Source organism: Lytechinus pictus, chromosome 1, assembly GCF_037042905.1.
Source record: "Lytechinus pictus isolate F3 Inbred chromosome 1, Lp3.0, whole genome shotgun sequence".
In the NCBI taxonomy this organism is placed as follows: domain Eukaryota; kingdom Metazoa; phylum Echinodermata; class Echinoidea; order Temnopleuroida; family Toxopneustidae; genus Lytechinus; species Lytechinus pictus.
In genome coordinates this window covers 801,111-821,033 of record NC_087245.1, presented here as the reverse complement: position 1 = coordinate 821,033, position 19,923 = coordinate 801,111, and the positions used below count along the sequence as shown (strand labels likewise).

At 35.1% G+C, this 19,923-nt stretch overlaps 1 protein-coding gene across 1 annotated transcript; it reads left to right on the top strand.

Moving 5' to 3' along the window:
• Positions 1–434: 434 nt before the first annotated feature.
• On the top strand, positions 435–17,155 carry LOC129257002 (proton-coupled zinc antiporter SLC30A2-like). Its single transcript, XM_054895611.2, has 8 exons — positions 435–674; positions 7,588–7,784; positions 8,280–8,426; positions 8,938–9,091; positions 11,163–11,406; positions 11,884–11,989; positions 12,975–13,109; positions 13,769–17,155. Exons 1-8 carry the CDS (start codon positions 652–654, stop codon positions 13,930–13,932), a joined length of 1,170 nt encoding a protein of 389 aa, XP_054751586.1. The 5' UTR covers positions 435–651; the 3' UTR covers positions 13,933–17,155.
• Positions 17,156–19,923: the final 2,768 nt, after the last annotated feature.

The following is a 19,923-nucleotide window of genomic DNA, read 5'->3' as shown; positions in this document are numbered from 1 at the left end:
CCATACTTTAAGCAATCAAGTTTCCAATACTCTATGCTTAATGATACTCACGGTTTATTAATTCTCTACCCATATTAAGTTCCTTCTTTTCGATCGTATAATAAGGAAAGGGGGGGGGGTATAGGATTTTTAAGTTGCATCTTTCTCATGAATTGTGTTTTATGATATGATAGTAATCAATTTGGGCTAAAATTAATAATATTCAATTAAGGGCTTTGTTTAAGGATGTAATGGACTACTAGTATGTCGAAGAGGTGCGCACAATTTATTTTGCACACGGTTTTTTTTGTAGAAGGAAAATGAGGAGAGGGAGGAGGAGTCGTATTTTCATCAAAGCCAATCAAAACGTCAGCACGCATCTTATCCGCACGATACTACTACCCCAAGCATGCCAAGTGGTATCATTCACTCCCTTTCTCGATCAACATGTAAATGGCATAGTTCGTTTTTATATCAATTAAAAACCATCTCCATTCACCGACAGACCAACAACAAAATATAACATTTATAACACTGTCTAACGAGAAAAAGGGAAAAATCTTTTAAGAACCAATCTGGTAGCAGATGACCACTCAACTTATCTACCCTGTTGATCTGTAGTCCTGCAGAAAGTGGTATTGATTTGAAAAGGTTGTGATTTTTACAGACGAAATGGGAGAAAACGGCGGAAATAGGTAAGTTAAATGAAACCATGAAATAAAGGCTTGTAATCTTCCAAAATTGTTACATTATTGTGATTAAGACAGTCAGTTGTGTAATGAGCCAAAAATTTTGAGAAGGCCAAATATGGCGAGCGAGCAAAAAATTTAGACATATTTATTACAAAAATCTTATTGAGTGATAGATTTTGACATAATATTAAAAAAAAAATTTTACCCTTCTCTCCTTTCATTTCTCTTTTTTTTTCTTGGTCGGTATTTTTTTTGGTGGCGGGGGGGGGGGGGGATGCAAGCCACATCCCCCACATCTACAAGCCACTTATTACAGTTAATTTGAACCTCAAATAAAATATCGCTTTTCATTCATTTTTTTTTACAAAATAAGCAAAATGCAATTTGTTTCAAAATCTGATCGCGCATGAACCAGCCGTAAGGCATATGGAGACCTAAATAGTTTTACGACTAAAATCATGTTGTTAGTATCATTTTTAAGTGTTTGTCTTTACAGGTGATAATCATCGACGTTTTCATATTATTTTGTTCCATACTTTTATTGTACGCGTAATTCATTTTGGTTTCTTGTAAACTTCATTCTTCATTGCTACTTTAAGGGATGCCTCATCCACCACACACCTCTCAACAAGAAAAAAAAAGATGTGATTGTTGTATTAATAATTGATATTATCGTCTAAGACGTGAAAAATATCCTTTATTGCCGTTAAAATGCTTTAACATGTCTCAGTATAAAAATGAAAAAAAAACAACACTTGGTTGCTCCGTTCCTTCGCTTAAATATTATTTGAATAATTTGAATATAATTTGCGATATATTTCTGTATGACCTTGCTTTTCGTTTTATTTGTAAAAGTGTCTTCTTTTAGTCAATTGGTATAATAGTTTCTTAATCAGAATAGACACAATGGTCAGATGGTGTCAACGTACTTGATGACGTCAAAGCTTTTCATCAAGAAGATAGTATAGTGATTACGTCACTGATCGAAGGTATATATAGAAATAACTTCTTGATCGGATAAAAATTAGTTTAATCACAGACTTCAGCATTTCTTCCAAGTTTTATTGCAAATAGAATGACCGGACTAAAAACATGTCAAAATATTCATAGCGCGACACTTTTGCAGACTATATGTTATATAACTCGAAACATTTAACCAATCATTATTGAATACGGGATGTTCTCATCAACAGTATAAGATGAAATACACATGTATAGAGACTTCTTAAAGGGATACTCAAGGCTAACAATAAGATTATTTTGAACAGATAAAGGAAAATCAGACATACAAACACTAACAATTTGATCAAAATCGGCAAGGAACAACAAAGTTATGACATTTTAAAGATTTGCATTATTTCGGTCATATCATTCTGTGCATTTCTTCATGAAAGTTCAATGAGCAAAACTGATGATGTAATATATCCCCACTTGTTCTTTTGTATTTTATTAAATGAAATTATGTTTATTCAACTTTTCCCCAAGAAGTAAAAAAGTTGGATAGACAACAGATTTAATGCATTAGATATTAATTGCTGCAACTTTTTTTTGACAAGGGACACATAATATTTCACACTTGTATGAAAAATTGAAATAATTATGATATTATGGTATAACTGGTACATAAGAAAAGGGAAAGTGGGGATGTGACATCATCTGCCCACATAATGAACATTCAAGACGATTTGCATATAATGTTTTCACAAAATATTGCTAAACTATAAAATTCAATAACTTCGTTATTTGTTATCAGATTTTGATGAAATTTCAGCATTTTGCACTGTGAATTTTACTATATTTAGATATAAAATATTTCAACCCGGAGTACCCCTTTCATTGTCTTGTTATCATTCATCACATTTAACCATTCCAATTCATTCTCAGAGGTTTGAAGTGAATAAGGAGAAGTCGGAACAGAATGAAAGTGTATAAATCGGCCAGGTATTCAATAAAATTTGAGTTAATGTTGGAAAAGGAAAAAATCATTTAATAATAATAAAAAAGAAAATATAACCAAAGCCACAAATAAAGAAAATATGACTCCGAGGAAAGGAGTGTTTCCATTCCTCCAAATCTCATCAACAATAAAGTGTCATTATTACATTGTTGCTGGATAGAGAATTGTTAATCCTACAACTATAAAACGATATGCAATTCATATACAGTGATGCTTTTGTTTCCTTCCATAATAGACAGTCATAATGCGGCCTTATTAGTCAAATACTAATTAGCTAATAGCATGAAGAGAACGGTGGAAGGTACACTCGGGGGGGGGGGGGGGGGTGGAATGTTTGTTTTAATACATATAACAATACTCCAGTATCAAGGTGATATGGTGAATGATTTAAAGGGCCATATTTCGCATTTTATTGATTTAGAAAATGCATTGGTATATTGAGGTCAATATACTGTGAGGTATTTCATAATGGAGAGAGAGAGAGAGAGAAGGATAATGGATAAAATATTGAATTAATAAAAGCGAATTACACATAGCATCACAGGCTTTGGTGCACTTTAGAAAATTGTATAGGAATTCACCCAGCACAGGGGGAAACCTTATGGGTATTTTATCCTGGTTCAGTTCGGTGATGGTTTTGCATGATGTTGAAAAGTAAAAAGGGAACGGCTTCCATAGATCCAACAAAATTAGTATACAGTAATATAAATATGAGATTCATCATAGTACTGTAGCTTCATGTTAAGTTTGGTTTTGTGCTTTTGTCAATAGTGGCCCAAAACTATCACCAAAGAGGCAAAATCGAACTTTTATATTTTGTTGATAACTGGGAGAATAAAGTTGAATGTGTATTTGGATGCATTCTTTTCAGATTTTTTTTATCACCTAAACAACATTTTTTACGAAATTATTTTCACTAGACGAGTTACATTCAATAGACTACATACAGTGGCAAATCTACGTGGGGGGGGGGGGGGGTTAACGCCCCCTGGGCTGCCAAGTAAATAAAAGTAATTGCCCACACATTGGAACCAAGTTCAACCAACACCAAATTACCTTCATTTAATAGTCTACTTTTTTTGCTTGTAAAATATTTATCGGTCAAACCCCCTCCTTTGAAGAAAAGCTAGATCCGCCCCTTACATTATTATCATAATCATGATAATTGCGTTCTACAGTAAAAAAAATGTACATAATATGAATAAAAAACAATAAAACATAACTATGACAGAGAGTTGGGCATTGATTACAATAGAAGACCAGGCGAAGGGGGGGGGGGGGGACCCGGGGGGAGCACTGTCATTGGAGTGTGGACAGCATCCGCGAGAATCCGCCAGAAAAAACAGCATCCGCCAGAAAAAACAACACCCTAAACGAGTATTCAAGGGCAGGCGCCGTACATTCTAAACGCGGATTTTTGTGCAGATGATGTATCAGATTAGCACACTCTAAACAAGGAGATTTTTGAAGATGTCCCAGATTTGCAAATTACATAGGCCTACTCCATTTCATGAACGTAATGAAGGTTTCCCCCTATTTTTTAAAGTGTTTGATACTCTATTCGCGTTCCATGCGTTCCGCGACCACCCGCTTAAAACACCCCCCTTCCGCGGTTTTTTTTTTCTCGCGGATTCTGGCAGTGGCCCCCTGGTTAAAAGATAAATGTTCTGTATCTACATCGTCAGTACTCGTCGACATATATTTATATCAACAACAATTATTGACTTCTAGACAATAGTCGTCAATTGAAGCGTTACATATTTTGAGCTGATTGCAGTTGAAAAGATGCCATCGTACCAATATACTCTTCTCATCAGGCAAAGTATATGCACGCAATTAAGGGATGAGATATTAATTATTCATGGCAGTATTAAAACAAACTTGCAGAGCAGAAATGTCACCCTATGACGCATAGTCTTCAAACGTCATGCGTGAACGTCGAAAGTGGATTGTGTAATGCTAAAAAAAAGATGTGTGGCGGTGACAATTTTGTGAAGTCTATTTTTAGTTTTGGTTCCTCCCCCGTTTGCGCTATAATTTGAATTATCAATCTCGATGGGTGTATGTTAGGGGTACACGTATGGCATCGATGAAGAGCTAAGGAGTTTGCCTTTCCTATTCTGGTAAAATTTTAATTAAAATATTTAATAATCTCTTATAGTAGACAGCTATAAGTTGACATATCAGCCCTCACAATAATAATCATCTCAACAATGAAAGTGACACATAAATTGATCACTCCTACATTTTGTGCTTGGAATCACGTACCTTGTCCACCATGTCCATAGTTTCAACATGGTTAGGATGACCGTTCATTACTTTAAATATAATTTCATAGATATGGTCTAGTCATGTTATTTGATGTGTACATAGCCTTTCGCACGAGAACAATATTGAATTAAATCGTAAAAATAGTATTTAACTCAACAAAAATAAAAATACAATTATCATAACCAACCTTAATTTTTATGATAAGTGTTGATTCAATTATTCTCTCGAACACAAATTCAAGAATATAGAATACTCAACGAGGTAAATACTTGAGTATATTCTTCATGTTTATCCCCAAAAAGATTCTCAAAATTATTTATAATTCCATTATTTCACCGTATTTTCGATATTGTAACATTGCCTGGAGTTCCTGTAATTCATATTTAATGCAACATTTATACCGGCTACAAAATAGAGCAGTGAGAAGGGAATCATTACACATGCCAATTTTCTTGCCCATACCAAGCCGCTGTTTAGTCAGTTAAATTTGTTGAATGTTTATGATTTCTCTGATTATGAAATTGCAATTTTTATGTATATATGTTACAAAATCTATATTCCAAACAATATCTCAGAAATATTTTGTTACAATGCCGATGTTCATTCTTATCATACGCGAGGATCTTCAGACTTCCACATACCCAAAATACGCACCTCTTTAGCAAAGAATTGTATTTTTTACAAATGACCCGTTATCTGGAACAAGTTACCATTTTCTGTTAAATCTAGTCCATCATTAAATGTTTTTAAAAGGAGATATAAAACCCAACTTCTCAGTAAATATTCAAATAATGTATGATCAGGTTTTTTTCCCCTTCTTTTTTAGTAATTATCGTTGATATATATATTTATATATATTGTCATTGTGTTATAATTTGCATTTCCCCCTTTTATGTTCAATGTTTATATCTGGTTTCAGTATTTATTACATCATGTATTTTACAATATCATATATATATTCGGTTTCCAGATTTTGTAAAGGTGGCAGCGCTAATAAGGCTTTCCCTTTCTAGTTGCCTCCTCATTCATTTATAAATTATGTACACTCTTTTTTATTCAACTGTTTCCCAGATTTTATCATTGTATTATCTGCAATTTTCCCATGTAATTTATGTAAACTTTGTTTGTGCCTTGTTTTTGTTTTTATGATGAATGGAATAAATGCTATCAAATAATAAAATGAAATAAAAGAAAGTAATTAAATAGTTACAATATCATTAATAAATCGTTAATTCATTTTATACTGTGCAACCACAGGGAGTTTTTACTTTTATCTGTAAAAAAAATATTGTAAATTTTTCTAAGTTCTCGTTCCAATGATATGGAGATTGACATCATTAATATTATTATGTTTTAGCTTGAAAACGTGCTTAAAAACCATGATAATTGTTACGGAAAGCGTTGATGAAAGTATTGACTTGTATCTAATTTGTCTGTAATCGCTTTGTGATGCTTTGAAAGGAGAATGTCTTTATTTTTTCATCCCGAATAACAAACTTTATACATAATTATATTGCTTCGTGCATCTAAGTGCAGCTAAACATGAAAAGGACAGTAGGTGCCTTTAAAATGATGAGATCAAGAATCATTTGGTAAATCGTGATTTCTCATTAATACACAGAGATCTAGTTTCAAATCTCATTTGCAATTTTAGCAGTTTATCTCTGGCTCTTGTTTCACTTTTCATGAATGCGTCATTAATTCGACTTCAGTTGATATAGTTTAGCTGTACAACAAAGAACAAATAATGGGTGAATATTTGCCTGCAGATGCCGTTGAAAGGTAATGCATTTTACAAATATTATTGAGTATCAAATTTGTAATTATTGTTTGATCTAGAGTAAACATACCTAGATGCAAGTCAGCCAGTTGTGTCTATAATTTTATCCGTGACCAACCTAGATATCGTAATAATTAATTACCATTCTGACACGTTTAACTCTGTATCATTAACTAATGTTTGAAAATTTGTAAAACAAACACGAGAGGACACAAAGATGCATGGCCGATATAACTCTACCGATAATGGGCGCAGAGGCAACTTTACAAGGTTGCCACATGGCCCACATCAATCATCAAGATATTCCATCTATGTTAGTTACTTGACTTTAAAACTTTATGGCTTTCTGTTGTTCCCGAAATTCTTTCTTGTACCCTTTTTTATAACCAAACATAGTTCTCAAAGAAAGTTAACTTTTATATTATGTTTTATAATAACTTTTTAAGTGAGACAGGAAAGATATTGTTTTAGTGCCCCAAAATATTAAGAATCTCAACTTTTAATGAGCAGATTCAAATATAGTGAATCTTCATACATAAAGATGATAACAATCACTTATTAGAGTTATGTGTTTATCCACGCCAAGGTCGAGGTTCAATATTTGTAATAATTGGGGTTTTAACTTTCGGTTCCTTTATAGACCAATTGTCTATCACCTGACTATACACCAAGTGGTAATTGATCCGGACGACAGCCTATTATGGCTGGTTGAAGGTTATATAAATTTTATAATATTTTAGACATAATTTTATCATCTTTAATATTGCATGGGGAAAAAGACCCAACGTACTCTTTCGGCAAAACCGAAGGGGGTGGGAGGCTTTGAACGTAGAGTGGGGTCCAGTCACCTCGACGCAACCCGACGCTACCCACGCATTCGGTACAAGACTATTTTCTTGTATCCTTAGGGGTATCATCATGAAGAATTTGGAGAAAGGAAGGCAAAGAAACACACCTACTTATGGCGCCATGAAGGATGAAACGAACGAAGGAATGAATGAAAACCCTATCAATCACCAGAGACAGGTTCTACTAAAAGGAGCTAAAACAAGACTCATATTCGCGCTATTGCTATGTATCCTTGTTGTCATAGCTGAAATCGTAGGTAAGCAATGTTGATACAGCCCCCATCCCCTACGAAGTGATGCTGATGATGATGGTGGTGGTGGTGATGGTGATGATGATGATGGCGGTGGTGGTGTTGATGGTGGTGGTGATGATGATGATGATGACGATGATGATATAATGATGATGGTGATGGTGATGATAATGGTGGTGGTGGTGATGATGATGATGGTGATGATGGTGGTGATGATTATGATGACATGATTGATGATGATGGTGATGGTGATGATAATGGTGGTGGTGGTGATGATGATGATGGTGATGATGATTATGATGACATGATTGACGATGATGATGATGATAATGATGATGGTGATAGGATGATAAGAATGATAATGAAACTGGTGAATATGGCGACGGTGTTGGTGGTGATGATAGCTGTGATGTTGACGAAGTTGAAGCCAATATTTTTTTTTAATATCAATATTAATGTAACGGTATGACATATCAACTTTTTTTCTCTCTCTCCCTCCAGGAAGTATTTTATCGGGAAGTTTAGCTATCTTGGCTGATGCAGGTCATCTTATCACCGATATAGTCACTTACATCATTAGTCTAACTTCTATCTGGCTTGCACAGAAACCCCCATCCAAGAGGTTTACATTCGGGTTACTGCGTGCCGGTAAGTACCGAAAATCGACTCAAAAGAATATTATTCCTTTTACGCATGCGCGAGAACGCTACCGCGCCCGTCTTGATATTTTATCATGACATTAATCATAATCATGATTATGTTATCAATTTCTTACAAAAGCTTACAATATTTGTATGCCAGCCATAGTTATTATATTTTCATTATCACAATTATCATTATTACTGTTCATTGATAGTTATTAATACATATCATGCTTTATATGATATTTTTCAAACAACCAGAGTGGAACCGAAATTGGTGACAGTATCAATTCATTCTACTTATTCCTTTCCCAGACAACCTAGAGTCGTAACGTGTGTACTGAAAATATCCTTTGTTCGTTGCTTTCTGTTTATTCTCGAATAAATTGCTTTTGTTGAAATACCGAATGATATAATAATCTATAAATCAAATAAGACAATCATAATAAATAAAATAAATATTGATATTTATGTACATGATAATCGTATTTGTTTATTAAATAATCATTATTTTGTAGAGGTTGTTGGAGCACTTTTTTCGATCATCATATCAGTTTGTTTGGCAGTGGTCCTCTCTTATTTTGCAATCATGAGGATTGTCCATCAGGAGTTCGAGATCGATGGTGAGGTCATGCTCATCATCGGAATCATCAACTTCTTCGGGAATATCATGTGAGTAACGAATGAACTCAAACGAAAGATTAAAAAAAAAAGGGGGGGAGGATGGTTATTTCATCATCTTCAATGGCGCTATGTCATCGACATATTTTCCGTGTAGCACGTGAATATTATGGAAGCAATATTGATAAAGTGCTTTACATGCAATTAAACTTAACTCCATTCTAAAAAAACCCATCAACTGAAACACTTGATTAATTATTCAAACGGCGCATGCTCAGTGGCACGAAGCACAACAGAGACTTGGGGTTACCATAGAAACGACCCCCTGTGTAGACAACAGACTAGATTAAACTTGTTACACAGAAAGGTTAATTCACTTAACACACTGTTAATTGATGAGTTTAAGTTGCTTAGTCAGAGGCTCGAAAGCCAACTATAATCCCTATACTCGAGTTACCATTGAGTCTCGTGATATATGGTTGAATGAATGAACATTTAATACTGCAGCAATATGATATCCCCCCTCTCCCTCTACTTTCAGTCCAAAATGAATACTAAGTTTCTCCAAATGATTGACTATTATTAATCATTTCCTCTCCACAAAAGAAAGCTCAATAAGATAACATGTACTAATTTTTAATTTCTTTACTATGTCAGCCAAAATGATTAATACAATTTCCCCCCTTCCAAATCAACCTGTTAAGCTCAACTAGTAACTGCATGTCAAAAATCACATTGTCATAGCACAATATAAAATATTATAAGACACAAATCTGCTACAAGATATTTTTATACCCAGTAATACAATCTTTTGCATTTACTTTATCTTGATAATCATCAGGGTGAACGGAAATCTCTCATGAGGATAAAATTCAAGCAAATCTGAGTGTTCACAAGTATATATATATATATATATATATATATATATATATATATATATATATATATAGTGTGAAAGAAATGGATGAAGAGAACAATGGTAGGCGTAGCTTAAATCAAGGTTCCCCAGAGCTATCTACCCTTTTTGGAAAAATTGGTGATGCCGAAAAAATGTCTCTGCCGGGAATCGAACCCGGGCCCCCAGCTTTGAACGCCGGTGCCTTAACCACTAGACCACAGAGACGGGTTAGTGGCTAGAGCGACCCCGATCCAATTGACCGTCAGATAGACAGATTTTCGACACCATACCAATTATAATTTCCTTTGTCGGGTGAAGGTGGGTTTTGAACAATGACAAGCCGCCATGCCTCAGCTGGATCAAAGCTATTGATTTGATACAGTACACGTATGGGAGAAAGTATACAAATGTGTGAAGTTATACATGTACTACAGCTTTGGCAACTCTTTTATTTAAATATTGTGTGAAAGAAATGGATGAAGGGAACAATGGTAGGCGTATATATATATATATGTATATATATATATATATATATATATATATATATATATATATATATATATATATATATATATATATATAGGTAGGTAAGTATATAGTGATATACTGCAATATCTAATAGTGCTCGACTGTGTAGGAGCTGAGTATAAATAATTTATTGGTTGGATTGCTTAATTAAGCTAGTCGTACAGACTGTTTCACCCTAAGGCTCATCAGCGATGATGAGCCTTAGGGTGAAACAGTCTGTACGACTAGCTTAGTTAAGCAATCCAACCAATAAATTATTTATATATATATATATATATATATATATATATATATTTATATACATATATATATATAAATATATTTATATATATATATATATATATATATATATATATATATATATACATATACATATATGTTAGGGACTTGGGCCCAATTGGCTCTCCATACTTAGACCACAAATTGTAAACCAGGGTTTGATTTAAACCTGAGTTCAGAATACGGGCCATTGAATCACTATTATGAGCGTAATAAATTCTATCGAAGTGGGGTTCCTAGATATTTTGGAGATAGAAATGATAATTGTATATCTTTCAACATGGGTGGATCACGGGGGACCGAAGGGAATTTCCTATTGCCCCTACCCATTTTTTCTTTCTTTTTACACCACCCCCGCCCCTACTACCTTCAGTGATATGCTTGATTATTTGGTTCCGTTCCCATATACTATCTCAGACAAATCATTCAGCTCCAGTTTGGATTCTGTTGCTGTACCAGTCAATGTGGAAGTGCAGAAGAGGGTTTACTGGCTGTCGGCCACGGTCACAGCCATGGCTCACTATTCGGTGGTAGTGGCGATGGAGTCGCTGATGATGAAATCAAAAGACATATGAATGTGCGCGCCGCATGTCTTCATATATTTGGAGACTGTCTCTTCGGTTTTGGGCTTCTTATTGGTGCCTTAATCATCTATTATCAGGCAAGTATTGTAGATTGATTGCACTCACCTTCATCAGTGGGATACATGATTGACCAGCATGAAGGTCAAAGCTGAGGGCCAATTGACCTTTTGCATGTGACATCATGATTTTATAGCGCCCTCCCTCAGAGGATATACATGATATATGAATACACGAACACGGATGATAGGCAGTGTTTCAGTCTCTAAGATGTCGACGCTACGACGTTTATTTATCTAGATGTATTTGATTATTTAACAATTACAGTATATTGAAGTATAATGTAATAACCATTAGGCCCTATGTAATTTACAAGAAATTAATGTTTTCTATCTTAATGGTTGTATCATTAAGATCTTATGGTTCTGGTTTTTCTGCTGTATGAAGGTAAAGTGATCCAAATCACACCCAGTTTTCTGAGAGATAATAATTTCTGATTAATGTTTGTAATTTAGGATCAACAAGTTCTTTTCATCTTTGTTTCCTCCTACCTTTAGCCTGGATTTAAAATCTTGGACCCTATTCTAACCATCGTCTTCGGTGCCATTGTATTGATAACCCTCTCTGGATTGTTCAGAGATAGCGTCTATATACTCATGGCGGGTGAGCGTGCAAATTAGATCTGTTTGTAAGACAAACCTTAGAAAAAAAAATCACGATAAGATGGTTAGTTTTTAATTCCGAGCACTATTCTGGACTTAGTGCTTAAAACTATATTTTGCTAAAATAATTCTTGACACTTTAAAGACCTGCTATTCTTTTTTAAATTGATGTGAATTGTTTTGTGACAAAAGTTTTGTCAATATTCAATTGCAAAATATGTATAAAAATTGATATTTTACAAAAGAACCGTGTAGAAGGGTAAAATTGAAGAAAATAAAATATTCCCATGATAACTGCATTCACAGATAAAGATGAAGAAATAAAATCACGTTGGTTAAAACCATTCAAGGCGACATAAATACATACATGTATATAACTTGGTAGACTAGTGAAGATAAATTAAAATAAATTATGAGACACTATTTTAAATGGAAAGGGTGAATCTTTTAAAGCAAATACGACTTGATAAAGACATGTGCATGTAGCAAAAAGAGATGACTAAATGGAAAAGGAACTGGTAAAGTAATATCATGTCAAAATCTATCGTAAAATAAGATTTTTGGGTCAAAAGATCAAAAGTTTTGCTCAATCGCTTTGCTCGATCGCAGCTGTTATAAATTTTGCCCTTTATACGCCATGTATGGGATCTGGCCTTCTTAAGAAATTAGAGTTGTTTTGCCACTGCCCCCCCCCAAAAAAAAAAAAACTACCCAAAAAACCCTCATAGAGAACAAAATTTGTGTCAGACGCCCCCCCCCCTACCATGAACACCGATCGACACCCATGAAAGATCTAGTCGGAAGCAGATTACGTGTCTAATCAATGACAACAACACAACAAAAGAACAGTTCAAGGAACATCGAACGAAGTGGCAACAAACAATTATTCTTTATAACGTACAAATCATCACAAATCAAGATTACAACGTATATAAGTTTGAGAAGAAATATAATTTTCAAACGATTTTGATATTAATTTTTATCAGGTAAACCGAGGAGTGTTGATTACGATGATGCTAAGAGAAGATTAGTTGAGATAGACGGTGTTGAGGATGTCCATTCTCTCAGGATATGGTCTATGACTTCAGATGTACATCTCGTTTGCGTACATCTTGTTTTAGGTGAGGATATCATTATTTATTTGAATCGACATTCATTGACCATATGATCATCTTAATGTGATTTTTTGAATGACCAGCACACTTCAATTTCGACTCACCCTTCCCTCACTTTCAAAAAACCGTTTTACGGAACTCGAGACAGTACCATGGCCCTGATAAGCACCCTCAAGATTTTCTCAGGGGGTGCTGCGTGTATTATTCTCCATAGGCAGCCCCCAGGAATTCTGGTAGGTGTAGCAAATGGGAAAATATGAAAAACATTTTTTTTTTTTTTTTTTTTTTTGGGGGGGGGGGGGCTTGTCAAATCAGCTTCAGCTCCCCCAGCCAAAAGATCGTTGCAAGGGTCCTGGCAGTACACATGTGAAAATTGTTAGGTTTTTTTTTTCGACACTGGTAACTCGTACCTGATTAATGAATGAATCCTTTCTTTCAGAATATTTGACTTCCTTTTTTCCTCACTGCTTGTTTTTTGTTCCCCTCTCCTATGGATTTCTCTTTTCATTCCCCTTATTGTTTCTTTCCCATTATATATCACTTTCCCATTCGTCGCTTAGTCTCTTTGTGATTCTTTAAAAGAATTGTCTTGTAAAATTTCCCGAATATACTCGTATTTCATTTCGCTTTAACGGGGTTCTACTTTTTCAATGTAATTTATCCAGCTCGTTTTTACGACGGTCGTCCGGTCGATGGTCCTAAGGTACTCCGCGAAGCTAGACATATTCTTGAGACTCACTTCGGTGTTGTTCACTCTACTATCCAGATAGAGACAGTTGAAGATGGTGTGGAATTCCTATGTGCAAGGACTACTACTGGACCCGCATAAGGAGTAACTCCCAACGCCCGTCCAATCAGCTTTGGTGGTGTCGAGGTGGAGGTTACCAAAGAAAGCTTTTCTGATTGGTTAATCGTTTCATAGTAATTATCACACTTTCCATGATTTCACAGTGGATGTCGATCTAGATGACTGTGGACTGGAATGGGGATGGGAATGATTTAGCTCGCGATTATCATGGATCCTACTAAGACATTCATGTTATCAATCACCAGTGGCGATAGATCACACTTCTAAATTGAATTGAATTTGAATTGAATACTCCGACTGGTGATTGATCGTTGATTACTATATGGTCGTGGTGACGTCTTAAGATCGCCTGTTGCAATCTGTCTCAAATTGTATGAATTTATCGCCACTGGTGATAGCACTATCCATTGCAAAAAAACAAACATCTAAAAGCCCTCTTAGGGATCTACCCTACACATTTTTTATAATGTTGCAAAAAACAAAACTTCCTTCCTCATATCTTATTTCGAATGAGGGTATTTTGATTTAGCATATTTAAACCAATCTTTCCTAACGGTATCACGTAATCCAATTAATTTGACAAAGAAGTGGTGAGTTACAAAATAATATGGGGCAGTTCGGAAGAAAATCTATCGGTAACAGACGTGTGTATATAAAGTAGGGTCATGCAGATAATGTTAGGAATCATTGTCCGGAGTGTTCGAATTTCAAATATTATATTATGATTAATTTCACCTTTCTTTCAAACAGCATTGAGCATTAATATGAATGAAAATTTCGCCATCAAAATTTATGGTATTATTATGTTTTGTTATTACTAAAGCTGTTTTTGAATGATAACACGAGATATTGAAACGGGGTTCGATTTGTCTGACTGGTACGATGTAAGAAAGAGGCAATATTGTTTTAATCATATAATTTAAATAAGACAATCATGATAGTAATCAATGTTCATCACTAATGCTATATTTATGCCTGTTGTAAATATGTTTCCCAATCTGCATCGTGAATATTGTGGAGCGTTGTGGCCCATGCAGTGGATTAGTCTTCTGATTTTGAAACAGAGGGTCGTGGGTTCGAATCCCAGCCATTGCGTAATTTCCTTCAGCAAGAAACTCATCCACATTGTGCTGCACTCAACCTAGGTGAGGTGAATGGGTACCCGGTAGGAAGAAATTCCTTGAATGCTTGAGCGCCTAGGCAGCTCAGCTAAAGCCGGGGTAATAATGATAGCAGGGCCCGCTGGTAGAACAGTTTTCGAAACTGAAGTGGCTACCCTGGGTAAATATACCTATATTGTTATTATTATTGTCATTATAATATTCGTAAATTCGTTTATGTTTTATGATTGTACTGATACTTGTGTTGTATGCACAACAGTATTCCAGGTGCCTTAATGTGCAATCGAATCAGTAAAGGACAGGGGATCCTAACCATTAGTCAATTTATTCTTAGATTAAATAATGTCAAGTTTATTTTCTTTTTCCTTAAGGGGTGCTTTTTACTGAAAATAATGTGATTTGAACAAATAAAGAAAAATGAGATGAACAAAACACTGAAATCGCACAAGGAATAACGAAATTATGGCATTTTAAAGATTCGCATTATTTCTGAGCAACAGCATGTCTTCACATTTTAAATGAGCAAACGGATGATGTCACATCCCCACTTGTTCTTTTGTATTTTAGGTTCTCAAAGTAGGGGAAAATGGACTGACAACTGATAGTGCATCAGATATTCATTGATGCATATATTTGTAAGGGAGTCATACCATACACATACGAAACTAATTATGAAATAGTCAGGGGCGGATCCAGGATTTTCCAAGGGGGAGGCACATTTTCCCCACGCAAATTTGACAAGCAAAAAAGGTCCGCACTTGTTCTTTATGAGCGATTAAATACTTTCAAAAGGGAGGCACACTTGTGTATGATCGGCATATTTACTTTAATAAATTTGTCTGACTCTCAAAAGGGGAGGGGCACACGGGCTGGATGTGCCACCCCCATCTGCATCCGCCACTAAAAGTATTTATAATTTCATTTGATAACAGAAAGTAAAAAAGGGGGCCTAAGCTTTCGATCCTAGCAGAATCTTCGTCGGAGGCAAAATGACAAACATATAAAGTGGAACAACCATAATATAGACCACAAACAAGCTACAGCAACACTAGAAACAAGGAGACAAAAAGGGGCATTAGTGAGTAGAGAAGACCAATCAGGTTAGTGAAGGGGATGAAAGAAAAGGAGTAGGCAGACACAAAGGGAAGTAGTGTAAGTAAGGCCAAGAGGGATTAAGATAATGAGGCAGGCAACATCAAACAGGATCTGGAACAAAACAGTGATAGAGGGATGAATAACAAGAGAATTAGTGAGAGGTGGGTCAAACAGGTTACAAAGAAAGGCATAATAAACTGGTGCATAAGAGTGGGGGAAAAAAGAAAAAGAATGGGGAACAACTGATAATGTGCAAAAGACATATAAGTATATATGATAAAGCATTAAACAAACTAAGAGAAGAAGGTAAGTGTAAATATGTATCTATAATTGATATGTATATCAATTAATAACATAAGAAACAGGAAAGTGGGGATGTGACATCATCAGCCCACTCTTCATATTCATGACTACGTAAATAACTGTTTTCAAGTTTACTGGATGAGTCATAATGTTCATGATTTTTTATTCACAAAACATTGCTACATTTTAGAATAATTATGATAACTTTGTTACTTGTAATCAGATTTTGATGAAATTTTCTAGATTTTGCTCCAGAAATGTTACTTTATTTATTTTGAGGTAATTATTGTCAGATCGGAGTACCCCTTGAATCACCTAATTTACATCAACTAATTTCATATTTATATAGTCTTAGTACAATATTTCTTTTGTTGTGATTCCAGACCCCTTCGTAAATTTTGTACAGTGTTACCGGTAATTATCATTATTATTGAAATTAGTTCTAAAACTCTAAGGCTTATACCCTGTGAAAATAAAACTAACATTAAATGAATAAATAATAAAATTGGTGAAAAATAACAGAAAAAATGCGGTCATAATAAAACCAATTTCCAACAATGCAATAATGAAAAGTGAGGACGGACATTGATAGCATAATAATATAACTTAAATGATCTAGATATGGTATTACAATGTTTGATATTGATATATCGAGCATTTCTTGTGAAATGATTTATGTCCAGATGTGTCTAACAGAAAACATAAAGATGAACTCTTTCCCTCCATTTACTTGCCTTTTTAATATTTATTGTCATGTACGTGTGTGTGTGTGTGTGTGTGTGTGAGCCAGGGGCGGAACCAGGAATTTCCAAAAGGGAGGAGGACATTTTCAAGATGAAAATTTGACAAGGAAAAAACAAAAGTTTTCACCCAAAATTTAGAAATTGAAGGTCATTTTGTCCGAGGAAAATCTGATAAGTAAAAAAAAAGAGAAAAAAAGTCCTTACTTCCAAAATTTTGATAATGGCTATGCAAGAATTCAAATTTAATGTTTCTTGATACGTAAAATGTTTTGCTTGCAACAGTAGCCGTAAGGATCCGGCCCGTGCCCCCCCCCCCACCCCTTTGAGAAACACAAAAATAGTTTTAAGTGGGTATGTCATGCATAAGCAAATGAGAATCTCAATTTTGAACTGAAAACCTTTTTTTTACTCTTGTAATTTTTTTCTTGGAACAAAATAACGTCCATTTTGGAGTGAAAGCTTTTTTGGGGGCTTGTTATTTTTTTTCCTGGAACGAAATGACCTCCATTTTTTATGTGATTTTTGTTTTTGCTTCTCAAATTTTTCCTGAACAAAATGCCCCCCCCCCTTTGAAAATCCTGGATCCTCCCCTAGCTTTTTTGCTCATATTTTATATCGGGTATCCAAATATTAATTAAACAAGCCAATTTTTGCGGATTCCCTGTTAAAATACCGTCGTGTGAAATTGAAATTCAATTTTACTTTTATACGAATGATCAACAGGCGTGTCAAAAGTTTGCCAAAAATATTATGTGCCAATTTGTTTTAAGAACCAGGGGGGGGGGGTTCATGATTGAGAATGACAACGAGTTTCACTGCCAATTTTTGTTCTCACACCGCAGAAATGTGTTGGGGAGGGCGACGTGTACGAGCGAAAAAAAAATGACCAATTTATTAGTTAGTGTCTAACTGAATTTTGGTTGATATTGACAATGTTTACTGGTCGTACACAGATTCACCGGCAGATTGGTTACTTTGACCCGTGGCGCAAGGATTTGGGAGGGGGGGGGGCTGGGGGCATCTTGCCCCCCCCCAAAAAAAAAGAAGATTTCTCACGACCAAGAAAAAATAAAGGAAATAAAAGGAAAGAGAGAAGGATGAAATATGAAATCATTTTCTGAGTATAATGTAAAAAAGCTATTACAAGTTGATTTTTGTAATAAAAATGTCGATTTTTTGCTCACTCTTCGCTCCCTCGCAATCTTTATTATAAATTTTACGCGATACGCTATATCTAGCCCCCTCGAAATTTTTGGCTCATCACACCAATGATTTTGACCAATCCTTTTAAACAGTTGATTTGAATCACACACTAATGTTATATGTTCTTATATAAACCAGGCTGAAAACGATGAAAGACAAAAATTGTCGTCAAATTTGGAAAAAAAAGTTATGGCATTGAAGTTTTGAATTGTTTAATCGAAAGAGAAGAGAGTGATGAGGTTGTTAGAATCAATTGAATCAAAACTAAAATAAAAAACAAACAAATAACACTATGGACATGTTGTGTTTTGGTGTTACTGTCAATAATCAAATGTGTGTATTTTCATTTGTATTAAAAGTACAAATACAAAAGATAGCATAAGTTTTAAAATATTTGCACCTGAAATGGAAGTTAAACCTGACGATAAGTTATATAAACACACAAAAAATAGAAAATATATTGGTGAAGGTTTGAAGAAAAGCCATCAAAGAATAACTGTTACAAAAAACAAATTTTTAATGTTTTAAATCTGTGAGTCATAGTCATATGCAAGCAGCCTCCCCATTGCATTATCATAATATAAATTCCAAAATTTCAAAATTTTGTAATAGAAAATGATGAATACATGTATGTTTATTTTTCTTAGAGAACTAAAAGAAGTGAGTATGGAAATGTGTGTATGATGATATATTAACCGCACGGATAGAATCTTTTTTAGAAAATGACAGTTGTTTTGAAGAAATATGGAGGAGCTGCTAGTCTGTGACGTCACCGAATAAAAACTTAAAATTTTCACAACGAACTTTTCCGCCTTTGTTAAAACAAACTTATATATTTGTGTGAACTTTCCTTAGTTTAAGAGGCAAAAACAGGAACAGAAATCATGAAATTATGATATGTATGGGTGGATCAAACAGTTAATATAACCTTTATACAGGTCGGATCCTACAATATACAAACCATACAAAGGCAACATCTGAAATACAAACGATATTAAATGACATCAAATAAAACTTATTTATATGAATGTGGGTATATACATCACAAATAACACTTATATAAAGACCATTTTTTAAAGAACAGATAACGTTTGTTTTTCTCCTCGTACCATAGAGATATAGCATATATCGTGTATTAAATAGACCCTAACCATGCTAACCGGATGATCCTGAGAGCTGTTGGTAATAACGGTCTTCATTTCAGTCATATAACATCGATCTATGAGCGTATCCGGACATCTACCCCCTGGACATCCACCCCCCGGACATCCACCACCCGGACATCCACCCCCCGGACATCCACCCCCTTAGGACATCTACCCCCTAGGACAAGTACCCCCTAGGACATCTACCCCCCGGACATTTACCCCCCGGACATCCACCACCCGGACATCCACCCCCCGGACATCCACCCCCCGGACATCCACCCCCCGGACATCCACCCCCCGGACATCTACCCCCCGGACATCTACCCCCGGACATCTACCCCCCGGACATCTACCCTCCGGACATCTACCCCCCGGACATCTACCCCCCGGACATCTACC